The sequence below is a fragment of the Mastomys coucha genome, unplaced genomic scaffold (assembly GCF_008632895.1).
Source record: "Mastomys coucha isolate ucsf_1 unplaced genomic scaffold, UCSF_Mcou_1 pScaffold14, whole genome shotgun sequence".
NCBI lineage: Eukaryota > Metazoa > Chordata > Mammalia > Rodentia > Muridae > Mastomys > Mastomys coucha.
Window position 1 is genome coordinate 88347528 of NW_022196896.1, and position 15560 is coordinate 88363087.

The 15560-nt window shown below is 39.8% G+C and overlaps 1 protein-coding gene across 3 annotated transcripts in view; it reads left to right on the forward strand.

Annotated features, from left to right (window-relative positions):
* The window catches only part of Pard3b (par-3 family cell polarity regulator beta), a 997480-nt gene that overhangs the window by 493145 nt on the left and 488775 nt on the right, over window positions 1-15560 (forward strand). For all 3 annotated transcript variants that reach the window (XM_031367697.1, XM_031367695.1, XM_031367696.1), the window contains exon 5: window positions 15279-15367. In XM_031367697.1, the coding sequence (XP_031223557.1) occupies window positions 15279-15367 (89 nt within the window). The remainder of the gene's footprint in view (window positions 1-15278; window positions 15368-15560) is intronic.

Consider the following 15560-nt stretch of genomic DNA (forward strand, 5'->3'; position numbering starts at 1 on the left):
GATTTCTTTCCTAGGTTTTGTATCTCCAGGGTTGTCTCCCTTTCTGATTTCTTTATTGTTTCTATTTTCAATTTTAGGTTCTAGATGGTTTTGCTCATTTCCTTCACCTGTTTGATTGTGTTTTTCTGTAGTTCTTTAAGGGATTTTTGTGTTTCCTCTGCAGCCAGAATAATTTTTTAAGATATTGCATTCTTGAAAGTAGCGGAAAAGTGAAAGACTTTGAAGAGGGGTGATTTATAGAGGATAGCAACCTGGAGTGGATGTTCTATTCATCAGCGTTCATAGGAAAACTTACAAATAGCCAAATATGCTCAATGACATCATTCAGAAATCAACTCTCTCAGGTTTGCTGCAACCCTGATTCCCAGAGCTACTCGGAGTAGAAAGAAGCAGAGCAACTCCATTATCATTCCACACAGATGTATTTACTGACCAGAATTAATACACAGAAACTTCTGAAAATGTGACTTCAAATATGATACCAGAAAATGTGGGGGAAAGCAGGGTTAAGCTAATTATTCCAGTCCAAAGCAGCTCTAAAGTTGGAGCTATTTTCATGCAAAGGCATCTGTAGCAATGTGATTCAGAGCCTCACATTGGTCCTGAAGAGATTGATCTGAAAACAAAGTGAATACTTGAGTTGTGCCTTCACAAAGGTATGGCTTGGGCTGTTCACCAGCCTTTACAATAGGACCAGCACACTGGGAAGTTATCACTAATACCTTATTGGAGACCAAAGATAATTGTGAAGCATAGTCCATGATGCATTTGACAATCGTGCAGTAAGAACCCTTTGAAGGAAAAATTAAAATGTGACAGTTTTGGGCTTAAATGAGGAAATCAATTAAGATAGGACAAGAACTCCAAATGCAAGGGTGCACGGAAGATTGAGTCATTCAGGTGAATGAAATGGAAATAAATAGTTTGGTATATTGCTTTGTAAAATAATGAGTGAAATGTGATAAACTAGTTTTGGGAAAAGACTGAATTGCTTTGAAAAATAATGGGTAAAACAGTTTTGCTTACAGCGCAATTTCCTGTGAATTTGGGCAATAAACATGCCAATGCAGAGAAGGAGACTGAGGGTGTGGTTCAGTGGAATAGTACTTGTGCTTGCCTACCTTGTATGAGACCTCCTGTCCAATCCATGAGACTGAAAAATCAGGGTGAAAGATGTATGCTAATTACAAATTAACTCTATCAAATTTTAATATTTTTTTAATGCAAAAGTCTAGGAACACAGTAAAATAAATTCACATCATATCAACAAAAGATTTATTGACTAACAATCTTTTTGTTGTAAATTTTTGTCTGCTTTCTCAGCCTTTTTGTGTCAATACAGATTTCCAGGAATCACTATTAACTCCATGAAGCAAATCACTCAGAATAGTGCAAAAGTCACAGCCCTTCTTAACCTCAGTGTCAAATACTCATGCATACAAACACGCAGCACAGAGCTGACCAGGACTGTGTCTACCTAGAATCCCAGTTCTGGGAGACAGAGAGGTGGATCATCCGGGCTTGTTATCCGGCCACCCTAGTAGCTTCCTTGGTGAGCTTCCCTCCAGCAAGAGACCATACCTCAAACAAACTAACAACAGAAGCAACAGCAACAACAATAAAACGATGTGGATGGTCTCTGATGATTAATAGTTGCAGCTGGTCTCTGATGTGCAGACATGCCTGCACATGTGTAGACACATCTGCATCTGCAGACACACACATATGCACATGAGAAAAAATGAGTATGCTTTATTATTATATCAGTGATTTGGTTGTTCTTTAGAAAACGTTTCCCAGCAAACAAACAAACAAACAAACAAACACCCAATCCATTCAGTTATATAGATTGACAATACTTGTATCTTGGTATCATTCCCTCCTGCTGCCAAATACTGAAATGTCAGTGTGCTCAGGTTTCCCTTATAGGTGATGAAGTCACTAATGGTTTTTTTGTATAGATGAGTGTACTCAACTTCAATGAAGTAATGAAATGTGAAGAGGGGATTTTTCTGTCACCATGTGCTTTAAAATTCCTCACCTGCCTGAAGTGTGCACTTTTCTGTGTAACCTTGAAGGTTCAAAATTGCTGTGAGGTCACAGCACAGATTAGATATGGCCATGACTGGAACATGGTACTGTGGTAGGGACCTTAACAATGTTGGAATAAGATGGAATTTCTATTTCATTTAGATCAAAGGAAATGTGGGTTAGAATTACTTTTTTTTTTTATTTGAGGGCCTATTTTGTTGTGTCATGTGGCATTATATAAGTGATTTCTTGCTGACTTGAAAATTATTTTCTTCAGCATTTTAAGCCATTTCTTGCTATTGTTCTTGCTACTCACTAAAATATGTTTTAGGAAATATTCAAGTACTTACAGCTATAGCAAACTGATATTTAACCAAGTGACTAATTACCCTTTCTCTTTGGTTTGATTTTTTTTTCATGAAGTTAAGAAAAATGCATAGGAGTCTGTGTTCCTCTGACAGGACTATGATGGTATGTTTGGCTACACAACCAGATGGCAGGTTGGGTGGGTTGGTTTGTTTCTTCATTTGTTCAATGACAATTGCATGAGTATTCACTGGGACTACAAGGATGACTTGGTGGCTAAGAGTAAGCCCTGCTCATGCAGAAAAGCCCAATTCAGTTTCCAGCACTCATGTCAGAGAAGCTGACAGCTGACCATAGCTCCAGCTCCTGGGGATCCAATACCTCTGGCCTCAGAGGTTACCTATCCTCACATGAAGCCACACACACTCACACACACACACTTAAAATATCTTATAAACATGAATATCAACTATGAACTAAGCTGATCAAACTCAGGTATTTTCAGGTGGCTTTCTTTTGTCAGAATTCATGAGCTAGAAGCCACACCCATCCTTAGGGAGATTTGTTGAATGCTGACACTGGTCAAGGGAGGCTGAGAAAGGTTGGTTTGGAGGCATTCTACTTGATGATACAGTACATTATAATTTCATTTCACTATCTACTTTTTATTGCTTAAATTTCTTAACCTACAGAATTGCCTAATAATGATGTCCATTTAGAAACTCCAGACAAGACTCAAGGATTCATCTAGAAATGACATGTAAATTAAGTCATCATTGTCTGATAGGAGCAATTCAAAAAATGTGAATTAAGGAATCTAATTACAGCATGCTTTTACTACACATTTCTACCAATCGTCTGGGCCTGGGCACAGAGAAAGATTTAAGCGATAGAGGCCAAAGTTTTTCCTCTCTAAAGAAAGTAGCCAATGGATGAAGTAGTGAAGAATGGGTAACCATACGTCCTCATGGATTGCATCTGAAGTTTGGTGTATTTTGGATGTGAACCTGAGGACAAGGATGCATAGTGATTTTACCATCATGCAACCTAACTGATACTGGGAAGTGCCTAGGTGGGAGTCATGTAAGATCTGGGATTGGCAAACAGATTTTAAAATGGTATTCATACTGTGCCTCTCTCCTTCATCCTGTGCCTCTCTCCTGTGTGGCAGTTCTAACAAGCAGGTGAACAGTGGAGTCAGGGGAATTCCCGCTCACATCCACTCAGGCCATTTGCTTGTCAGATCTACTGCTTGCCCTGTTCACATATCATTGCTGTCACTCTGCAAAGATGCATGTGAAATATGTATTATTATTTTGGTTCTACCAGGTTCTTACAGTCCTGTCAAAGACATGCAATTAGACTAGCAGCTAAGTGTCCCTGCTTAGTTTATGGGATCATCACAGATGTATATGTTGGTATAGCCCTGTACTTATTTACAGAATCCTGACTGTGCCTCTACATATCTTCATTGCAAGAAACACTGCTGTCCCATCGAGGGCTTCTTTGGAAACCCATGTCTATGTGCCCTCTCACTGAGTTTATCTCTGGTGTTTCTGACATGGGGGGGGGGGGGCTCCTAGAGAAAGAAGCTGTTGAGTTCAATCTTTGAGATCTCTGAGGAAATAGAAATAACTGGTACGATATGAAGTGAGGTGCTGGTAAAGTTGAAGATAAAATAGGGGTGCAGGACTGACCTGGAGGTGACAGGGATGATCATGGGAATGTGGAGGGAATGGGAAAGTGGATTGATCAGGTCCCATTTGAGGCACTGCAGGTAGCAGTTGGGGAAAAAGGGTATGTCCACCACATGCTGCTGTTGATGGTGTGGGCCTGCTGGAGAGTCCATTTTCTCTTGACTCTAGAGACCAGAGTGTCACGCACACTCGTCTACTCCAGTTACATCCAAAATATCGGGGATAAAATCCTGATAAAGGATAAGAGGCAATAAGGATCCAAAAGGAGTTCTGTGCCTCCTGGATATTCAGACAGTCTCTGGTATCTCCTAACATCTTACGTGTTCCAGATCAGTCTTTCCAGTTGTCAACACGCCCTCATAATTAGGCATAAAGGTACCCCAAGAAATGATTCGTAAATGGCTAAGATTGGGCATTGTTTCCTGGCCAACACAATATTTCCAACCTATCCTAGTTTAATACCAAGTTGTCCATAGCTTGGAATTTCTCTCAAGGAATCTGCCTTGCCACAGCTAGCAACAGAGGTCAAGCACATTGCTTAGGGCAATAGATAGTTTACAATAGTTAGAAATGTTTTACATACTAGACAGTAATGAAGGGCTTCCACCCAAAGACATTAGCTAGAAGTGTTAGATTATAACCTAGCCATTGCCTTCAGCAGGACCATAGAAATAACATAGGAATATCAAAATGCCTCAACAGGGAGGGCTCCACTCCTCTTCCTCCTGCTTTACACCTAGCTACCAGACCTTGCTGACCCTGGTGTGGAGGTCACTTGTCTACGTGACCTCAGTCTTGCGTCCCCCGCTGTAACCCCCACCTGCCTACGTGACTCTTGTCATCTGCCCTGCTTGCTGTATGGTACTTAAGCCTGAATTTCACCTTATACAAATACATCCAGATTCAACACACCCTTGTATCGGCTCTCTTTGTCATTCTTCACCTACACCTTGTCTACCTGACTAGGACCCCGTTTCTCCCACGCGTTGAGGGAGGCCCAGATCGGCCGGCCTGCGGCACCAGAGAATCCTTAAAAGAGTTCTCCTGAGAATTTCTGAGTACTCTTGAGAAAAGTCATAAGGTAGGGTGTGGAGACCTTTGGAAGCTGGGGAGACCCCGAAAGGTGGCAGCTTGTTGGGGTGATAAAAGGGACGAAAACAAGGCAAAGGGAACACTGTTGGTGTTTCCCTTTGCCCACAATTGACTATATTGATCAGACAACATCGGAAGCTGGAAACAGTCATGAAAAGAAATTTGAAATGAGCTTCACTACAACACTGAAGCTACATACTGTTGGCCACTTCCAGTCTCATGTCCCGAACCCATCCCGAAGCTCCCTCAGGCTCTGGATCAGGGAGTTGCTGGATCGTGACTTCCTTTCCCAGTTGGCAGCGGCCTCCTGGACTAGGCATCTGGCAGCTGTGGGACTTAGGTGGTTTTAAATATTACTTTAACTACATTTTATAAATAATGAAAGTCACTTTGAATACATTACAATAAATAAAATATAAGAGCATATATAAAGAACCATAACTAGCCAGGTACAAATCAGTGCATTCTCTTTTACTTCAATTATTTCTATCCATAAATAAAGATCAGATTTCAATTGTACTTTAAATTCTTTTGCCAGCCATGCCTCTGGCAATGGTGCCAGCTCACTTGTAGCTGTGAATGCAGAGACAGTGACATCTTCCTTTCTGAATCCTCCCCATAGAGTATAATATTCTGAACACCGAGCTTCTTAGGACTATGCACATCATAAATATTTTCTTCTATTGAAAGCTACCTGAAAGTCTTTAAGAAAAAAAATATATTTCTACCAAGGCAGTACACCTCTCAAGTGGAATATTTACTTCACTTCAGGCCTCTTCCAAGTGACAGGGTCACAAAGACAGATGTGACATATTCTATACCTCAAGGATTTCAGAAGGAAGCAAGGCAGGCAGACTTGTGAGGATATTAGTGTCTTCCCCAGGTCAGTGCCATATAGAGTTTTCCCAGGGCTGGGCAGGTGGGGGATGAAGAGGTTAGTGATAGAGATGAGGCCTGTGCAGTGTGTTCAGAGAGAAAGAATGGCCCAAACAACAGGAGATATGAGAAAGTATGGAAGAAAATTTGTCAAATAGGCCAGGCAGTTCTGTATAGCAGTTGTCTAGATATGGGTGTAGACTCCATGCCAGGAACTGTCCTAAAGTCTTCATCTTATCAATGAATGTGACAGACTTCAGAGGAAGCATTGCCCTCTGCGGGCTGATACTTTAGCTCTGTATAACTGAAGTGCGGGATCTTATCAGGAGATCAGTGTGGTCCCCTCAAAATGGAAAGAATTAAAGTAGCCTAGCTCTGGAGCTGTAATTCATGATAGAGAACTTGGTGCCCTAGGCTTAGTCCTTAGTACTACCACAAAATATAATTGCGAATGCATGCTGATTGCTTCCTGGGTCACTGTATCTTTTGGCCTTGTTTACAGCTACTTTTACACATTGTCTCTCAACTCTCCATTGGATTTTTGTTTGCTTTTGGTGGGAAAACAACCCCATCCTCTGCCTCCTAGAGTTCAGAGATCTGCACCTTATCTCAAGCTGTGGGCATATGATGTGGGATGCCAGGGGTGGAGGCTCTGGCCCACCCACTTCTTCCCTCCATACTTTTCCTGTTGTCCCTTACTCAGCCAATGCAGTTCTGGAAATTGGCTCAAGAGCATCTCTTGTCTAAGAAAATCCTTCTTAATTTGTTGTCTTGTTTTTGTTGTTGGTGGTGGTGGTGATGGTGGCAGAAGTAGTAGTGGTGGTGGTGATGGTGGTGATGGTGGTGGTGATGGTGGTGATCATGGTGGTTGTGGTGATGGTGGTGGTGGTAGTGTTTTCAGTAGATCTTACAAACTGGCAACTCATTTTGAAACCAGGGACTTCCAATAGAGGTTACCTGAAACAAACTGCAAGAATGACAGATTAAAAGGCAAAATGATTGTGTGAAAGGACACACGAGGTCATAGGAAAGGAACAAGTGTGTGAAGCAGGAAAGGGGAACTCTGCGCTTCATGAAAACAGATTAAAAGGCTTACAGATTGTAGATACCCGGAATATACTTCAAATATCCTTATTCATGAACTATGATGGCTTATAAATTTAATTATATATAAAATAAAAAGAACTTTGTAACATAAACTTGGATCTTTAAGTTTGAGAATTTTGAAAGATATACTGCTGGATAAAAGGGATGCAAATCTAGATGATGTTACTGCTCTTCCTTCTCCTCCTCCTCTTCCTCTTCCTCTCTGCCCTGCCTCCTTTGGGTGCTAAAAGACGTATAGAACACATCTTTAGTTTGGAAGCTGGCGTAGCACATTTTCCTGGTGCAGTCTATTGCGTGTAGGCCAGCAGCAAAGTCAGTTTGTGGCTGTGTAGATGAAGAGTGTGCAGAACAGAAAGTTTTTTGTTTTTCTTTAATGATGTGTTGCTCTTTTATCTTGGGCCACTCTTAAGCAACCCTTGAATTTATGTGGCTTTGCCCCAACGTATTTACTACATCAAGACTTGACTAAAATACATTTCACTCAGAAAAATGACAGTGATTAGGGTAGAGGTTTATTTTTTCATTTGTTGAGTGTATCTTACTTCTCCAGCCTTCTAACACCCACCAGCTTTAGGTGACGTTGGGTAATTACAACTGAGATGTTAGGATCGTCATATTGTCCATTTAGTCATGCCTAGACTTGAAATATTTGAAAGTAAAGTGCAGCTTAAAGGGACGGAGGAAGTGAAAGAACAGCTAATATTTACAACCTGGTAGCAGCAGGTATTGGGGGTGGGGGCACTCCAGGTGAGTCCAGGTATTTGATGAACTGAGGCAGAGCCTCAACAGTAAGCATCGTCTTGGCTCATCTGAGCATTGGGTGTCAGCAGGTTTCATAAATATCATGCTATGGAGAAGCCAGCAGAAACTTTGCTGAAGCCAGATGGAGAGAAGGAATCCGATTATAAATTGAAATGAATACCAGTATGTCTGTCTTTGTCTTACATTTAAATATATATATTGTTTCTCCTGCATTTGGCACTTTTGAAAGTGCTCTTTGACTGTGGGAAAAGGAGGTTAAGGAACTGCCTTGCTGAAATTCTGAACGTTGACCGCTCTAAGGATGCAAAGCAGGCAGCACTTGAGCACCTGGGAGTGAACGTCACAGGAGCAGTGGCACAGGCTTTCACTAAAGATTGTTGGAGCAGATGAGACTCTTTGAAATCAATGGAGGTTTTAACTTTTGATACTTGGACCAAGTAGTCTAACTTACTCAGATCTTCCAAAACAGAATTCGGGTGTCTCCCTAGCCTCACTTTGAGCTGACAGCAGGGTTTTGACAAATGATGTTATATTTATTTAGGACAATTTATAAATATTTACCTATGCAAATAACAGAAACCAACCCTAGCTAAACTGACCCAAAACCTACCAGGGAATATATGTAAATAATATGCATATTTAAGGATTTTGCTTTTTACATTTCCTTTGTCTTCTCAAAGGTAATTTAGATTCCTGGGAAATATTAATTTTCTTAGTATTAGCCATGCAAGAAATGATGAGGTCAATAAAACAAAATTTAAAAACAAGAAAAAAAGAAAAGGAGCAAACTGTGGTAAAGATTGAGAGTTTTAGTTTACATTCAAATATTCTTCATACTGTAGATTTGTTCCTAAAGTTCCATAGAAATGAATATGGTAAGAGAATAGAGAAGCATAGCCAAAGGAGGGGAGAGTTTGGGGTTCAAGAAAAGCATCCAGAAAACATTTATTTAAATTACCCTTCTATGTGTGTTTGCTCAGTTGAGGCTTACCTTACTACATCACACAGCTTCCTCAAGTACTTCACAAAGACATATTATACTCGGAATGAATGAGGGAAGCCTCCTAGCCCTTTCACAGAGGAGGAGAATGAGGGCTGACTTGTTCTGTCTGCCCCCTAGGTAAATCAGCTATGGCACTTAAACTGGAACTCTAGGCTGTCTAAGACCAGCACCACATCCCACCACTGTACACTGGTCTTTCCTGATAGGATCACTACTCTTTAGTGTCAACTAGATTAGATTTAGAGTTTCCTAGGAGACACTCCTCCAGTAATACCTCAAAAATATCACCAGAGAGGTCTGTCTTCTAGGTGATTCTAAATCGGTATGGTAATATACATAAATCTATATTCAATCACAAATCTAAATTTTAGAAGTCAATGGTCTAAATTAATCATGATTTTTGCCCCATGACTTCATCTTGGACAAGTCGTGATCATTTTCTCTTTAGTGGGTTCATGTATAAAACCAAAACAAGAATGCCAAGAAATTAACCAGGCATGGTAGCTTGCATCTTGAATTCCAGCACTCTGTAGGAGGCCAGCAGACATCTGTGACATAAAGGCCAGCTGGGTCTACAAAGAAAGTTCTAGGACATCCAGAGCTACACAGAGAAACTATGTAACAAGAAACAACAAAACAAACCAAGAAATCACCCGAGGATGTAGTGAATATACATCTAGTTACTTGTGAAATATCTTGAGGTCAAGCGAAGCATCCAGAACGCATTTACTTAAATGTGTATTTATTAATTATTTGTTTGTTTGTTTGTTTGTTTGCTCAGCCAGTGTTTCTAAGACATGGTTGCATATCTTTGTTAGTGTCTTTGAAAGGTAATAGAATCGAGTGGGAGCTACAGCTTGATGGGTAAACATAGTCTGGCTGTGTCCAGCATTCCTTAAATATTCACCATTACACCAAAAGAGCCTGGGATGGAGACTCAGGAATCCTGAAACATGGCTTTGCCACAGCATGTAAGAGGGGAGAGTCATTCTGCCATTCTGGGTCTCTGTTTCCTTAAGAATAAAGTGACTAGACTAGGCTAGCATTGTTCCTACATGGGTTGATTAACATTGTTTATGACTTTACCTGCAGAGATTAGACCCACACTACTGTTAGGCTCCTCCTATGTGTTTTCTGGCAACATCAGATACTTGTAACAAAACTTCTCAGGCTCTGCCTATACCTGTTGCTCCAACTTTAGGGTAGGGCCCAGAAATGTATTTTTCCTCAAGGCCTTGGATGGTTCTGATCCATGTTAGAGTTTACATGTTACATTAGAAGAGAAGAGGAAAAAAACGTAACTTAGTTGACTAATAATTTAGCATTTAAAAATGTTTTCTTAATGTCCAGATACATAGATATAAAATAAAATCTCGTGTGTATATGGGTAGGAAAACCTATGCCAGTTGAGTTGCTAAGACTGAATCACTTAGGGATGGGTTCATGGAGTCAACAGAGACTTCTGCAGTAAGGCACGGCCTGCAGCAGAAAGAACATGTATTAGGTAGAGTTTGTGGAACAATGCCTGACTACTGAAATGCATGTTAATTCCAAGTGTGTGCATAGCAAATGCAGTTTGTTTTTACTTTAGCAAGATATTTTTGTTCTAAAAAGTAAAAACAAATATTCTGAAATTATGCCCAGAATTTTAATCTAAAAATTTACATTATGTTTATGTATGAGCACCAGGCACATAGCCTCCCGTTCAAATCTTTACTGGATAAATGTTGCTCTTACTCTCATTCTAAAATTCATGCGTGATTTCAGAAGAAACTTGTGGCTGGCTTTTCAGAATGCAAATCTTCTTTTAAAATGCACTGGAGGTTTTGAAACATAACTCAATTGTAGTTCAAGTTTTATGGGCAAATGGTTAAAAATATGAGGGGTGGGGGGAACAACAAGACCATGGATTGTCCTCCATCTCTAAGTCATAGAGAAGGGACTGCTGATAAAGAAACTTGCTATAGCTTTCATCTTAGAAATGAGAAACCAAACTATAAAACTGCTTTGCAGTTACAGCCAACGAGGCGGACACAGTGAGAATTTAGCTAACCTTTATTCTGACTTTTTTTTTCCTTCACCAAGAGTGAGATGCCTGTTGTAGTGGCACTTCATTGTGAATAATGTACTCTCTCCTGCTTGGAATCAGCGACTTGTACAAACTGTGAACCACTGAGCAACAGCCTAGTGCCTGACACTGTGATGACCCCTGAAGAGAAGGTTGCCCTCCAGGTGCCCGGCCCCTCTCTGGCAGCCTGTGAGCACTAGCTGTAGTTAGCACCAGTGGTAACGAAATGTAAACACCTTTCCTTTCCAGCTGCTGCTAATTGGTTTGGGAATATTTGTGCAAGTGTTGATTTTTAAAGCTAAAAATAGTGCAGTGCTGTTTAAATCCGACACATTCTGGCTGTCATTAATGCTCCCACGATCCTGAAAGTGTGGCTAAAAATGTTCACTCTTTTAGAAATGTAGTAATTAAGCTTGTCTTTTTGCAAGGTCCACATACATGTTGCCATGATGCACTAGAAGCTGTAAAGAATATACTTAGGCATGGTCGGGCATGGCCTCTGGGAAGGAAGAAATTGTAATGTGGGGAAACAGGCAGGCTTTACAATAGCACCCCACTTTATGTCCTCTGCAGTTCATCTTCACCCCCAGTTTTAATATAGCAGTAAAAATGGATTGATTGCAGTGACTTTATTTTTAAAATTAAATATAGGCCCTCCAAAGCATTCTGCTTCTCTTTCTAGTTTCAGGATTTTTAAATCACATAATATTTCTCCACTATAGTTAAGACCTGTGGAGGCTGTTTAGCAACCATTATGCTGAGCCTTTAATTCTCTACAATCAAGAGTTATTTTTGTCCCTCTCCTCCTAAATTTAAAAGTCAAGATTTTACAGATTTTTCTCCAAGTTATTTAAGTAAGCTATAGGGGGAAATTTCTCATTTTCATTTTTAGATAGGTGTGAGTTCGTGACTCTTCATTTCATCTTGTAATGTACTGAAGAAAAAGCTGAAGTGTGCCTTAATCATTCGTGTCAATAATTTTGAAGTTTGAGAGTAAAATGATTTTGAATAACCTGATAAGAGACAGCTGTCTTTGCCCTAAGTTTTGAGGTATTGCAACGCCAGAGTCAATTTGGAGTTGGCTTTATGTCTTCGTGGACTGCCTCCAGCATCTACCTTCCTGCCTCATCCCGGGAGAATACTAAAGGGTTTTGTTATTGCAATATACAGAAGTGATTTTGGCAAGTGACAAACTCTGCCTGTTAGCTAAGATGATATACTATAGTTTCTTCGTCTTTATGATAGTTGTAGCAAGGCAAAAGGTTTTTGATGCTACTTTTCAAACAGTGGGACTACTGTCTAAGACATAAAGCCTGTGGATGGGCATTTATTGCAAATGACACCATCATTTGAGCAAAGAGGTAGCTTACAGAATGGGAAAAAACTGTACCTGTTACATATCAGACTTTTTTTGTATCTGTAACATACAAAAAAAAAAATAGGAAAACCTGAAAATCATAAAAACAAATAACCCAACTTAAAAGGAGTGTCTAGAACTAAGCAGAGACTTCTCATTGAAACACGAATGTTTGAGAAACATTTAAAAGCCATTCAACAATCTTAGCTGTCAGGAAAATGCAAGGTTGAAAACACCTGAAAATTCCATCTTACCCCAGTCACAACAGCCAAGATTAATAAGATAAATGACAGCTCATGATGGGGAAAATATGGAGAAGGGGGGACATTTATGCATTATTACTGGGAGTGTGAACTGGTACAACCACTATGAGATTCAGTAGGGGACTTCCTCAAAAACCTAAAACTAAATCAACCACAAGATCCTAATAGAGATAATCAGCTCTCAAACGTGTTCCAAAAGGACCCCACACAGTACTGTAGAGACTCTTGTTCATCCATATTCATTGTTGTTCTATTCATAATAACCAGAGATTAGAACCACCCTAGATGTATATCAGCTGATATAGAGTGAAAATGTGGTACATTCATACTCAGGAATATCATTCAGGTGTCAAGAGAAATAAAAATTACAGGTTAAATGGATGATGCTAAATAACAATTATCCTGGAAGAAGTAACCCAGAGCTAAAAAGACAAACATTGCATGTTTTCTCTTCAATGTGAATATTATCTTATAAGCTTTAGATATGTGTTTCACTGGAATTTCCTTTATCTTTAATGATTTCTGAGGATGAATGTGGGATGTGTGAGCATGAATACAAGTGTACGTAATTCTAGAAGAGAGTTTCAGATCCCAGGATATCAACTCACAGGCAGATGTTGTAAATCATCAGACACTAGTGCTGGGGATTTACCTTGGGTCCCTACAAAAGCAGCAGGCACTTTGAACTGCCATCCATGTTTCCAGCACGATGTGTAGTCTCTTCAAGTGTGTGGTTGTTGACATAATTATGCTCAAAATGTAGCCAGCTCCGAATCTTCCTTGATCAGATTATTACACTCCAACTAGCTCTGTATTAATTTCAAATTGTAATTGACATTTCCAAATATATAGCACATCAAGTATAGTGTTGGCATAAATAAAACCTTTACTTGTCATTAACTAAAACTAGGTGGAAAACCCCTTAACCTTTAATAAGTTAGTTAGAGCCAGAAAGCATATTCTTTTCTTGCCATAGTTAAGGATCATTAACAAATTTCTGTATGGAAGAGGGAGATACAACAATATAGAGCTAAAACCTTTTTGGTGGCATTATGGTGCATAGATCAAGTGTGTTCTCTATCAAATACTCAGTGTAGGTGAAAAGTTGCCAGAATGCTGGATCTGAAATTGTAGACACATAAGAGGCTCAGAATATTGAACCCACATGAAAAAAAAAAAAACAATTCTAGAAGAACCTCACATCATAATTTCAAAACTTAATGCAAATCTGAGGTGGGCAGAACTGAATGTGGCTGGCATGAGAAAGTCATAGCCAAATGAACAGAACTGAAAAAACAGACTAGTAATGCATGATGTGATCCTTCATATCTGCAGATGTTCCAGTCAAGCTGCAGCGTTAGAGGGATGGGCACCTCAGCTACATGATTATAGTTCCAGTCCTGCAGACATCTGATCTCTAACCCTACATCTCAGAAACTAGAAGAAATCATGCAATGTTTAATTTCAATCTATAACATTTTGCAGTAACTTTAAAAACAATACAGTAGACTCTGACTGTCTCTGGGAAACACACACAAGTTTCACTGTCTTACAAACAGATAAAAAGTCAATGATTTGGGCTTGTGAAATATGTTGACATGCATGACCATCACAGGCTGAAGAATTCTGTTAAATCTTTCTCTGTAGGTATTTTTTTTAACTTGCTCAATCTTGCCTTGTTGGTTCTGTATGATCTTACTTCTTTTAGCATTTCCTAAGGATAATATGAACATTAAAACTTTCAGATATCTTTTAATAGGTATTTATGTTCAACTATTAGAGATTCTTAACCTTATAGATTGTCTTTCCTTTCATTTGTCCATGTGGAGACCAGAGAATTGAATTAAGGAAAATATCTCTTACAGAAGCATGTACACCAGCTTGAAATGTTGCTATCCATTTAAAGTGAAACACATTTTCAAAAGTCAGTTTAGGGAGCGAGAGAAATGGCTTAGAGGTTAAAAGCCCTTTTTGCTCTTGCAGAGGACCTACGTTTCATTACCAGCACCCACATGGTGGCTCACGGTCACTACACCTCCAGTTCCAAGGGAGCCAATGCCTTCTGACATCTATAAGCACCAGATACAGACACAGAAGCAAAACATACACACACAAAAATTTAAATGAATCAATTTAATAAGCAAATGCTAGAAGTAAACCAGGAGAGCTGGACCTGGTAGCAGGGAATGCCTTTAATTTTCGTGTTCAGGAGGCAGAGATGGATCTGGAGACCAGCCTGGTTTATAGAGCAAGTTCCAGGACAGCCAGGCAGCACACATTTTTATTTTTTCATTTTTTTTTCTTACATTTCACTGTGCTGTGGAAGTACCAGCACGTAGAGATCATTAAAACTCCTTTCTCATCACTTACCACTGGAGACTTCTTTTAGTATCCCCCCCCCCAACCCAAACGGGTTGAAAACACGATATCCCAACCTAAGGCTGAGTAGCAGCAAGGTAAGCGATGTAGCCCTCTCGGTTAACACATCACCTTGTGCAAATGGCCCATTTGAGCGTTTCAGAAACCAAAGAGGAGAGGAGGGCACCTGGAAAGCACTGAGGACATTAACAGCTGTTTCGAGTCTCAGAAGAAATGGGAGCCAACTGTCTGTGTCCAGAGCGACGCTGTTTCCTCCCTCCCTCCATTGAAAGGTTTCCTCCAAAGCTCCCATTCTGTATGGACAGCACCCAAAACCTGTGACTTTTCTTCCTTCCAGGATCCCGTCCAGAACATGGAAAACAGAGAAGTTATGAATGGTGAACAGACAGGGCTGCTTGCACTGCCCAGAACCAAGGATGAACTGAGGTACTTTATGAAAACAGGGTGTTCTTATTTATTTCAGTTTGGCATCATTTTATTCAATGGACTTAAGTTGTTCTAATTTTGTAGGAGATACTAAGAAAATTCAGTTACAGTTCAATTAGATAAAATTAAGATACAGTTCAATTCCTAACATTCAGCACATAAAGTACATTTCAATTCAAACATCAATTACTTA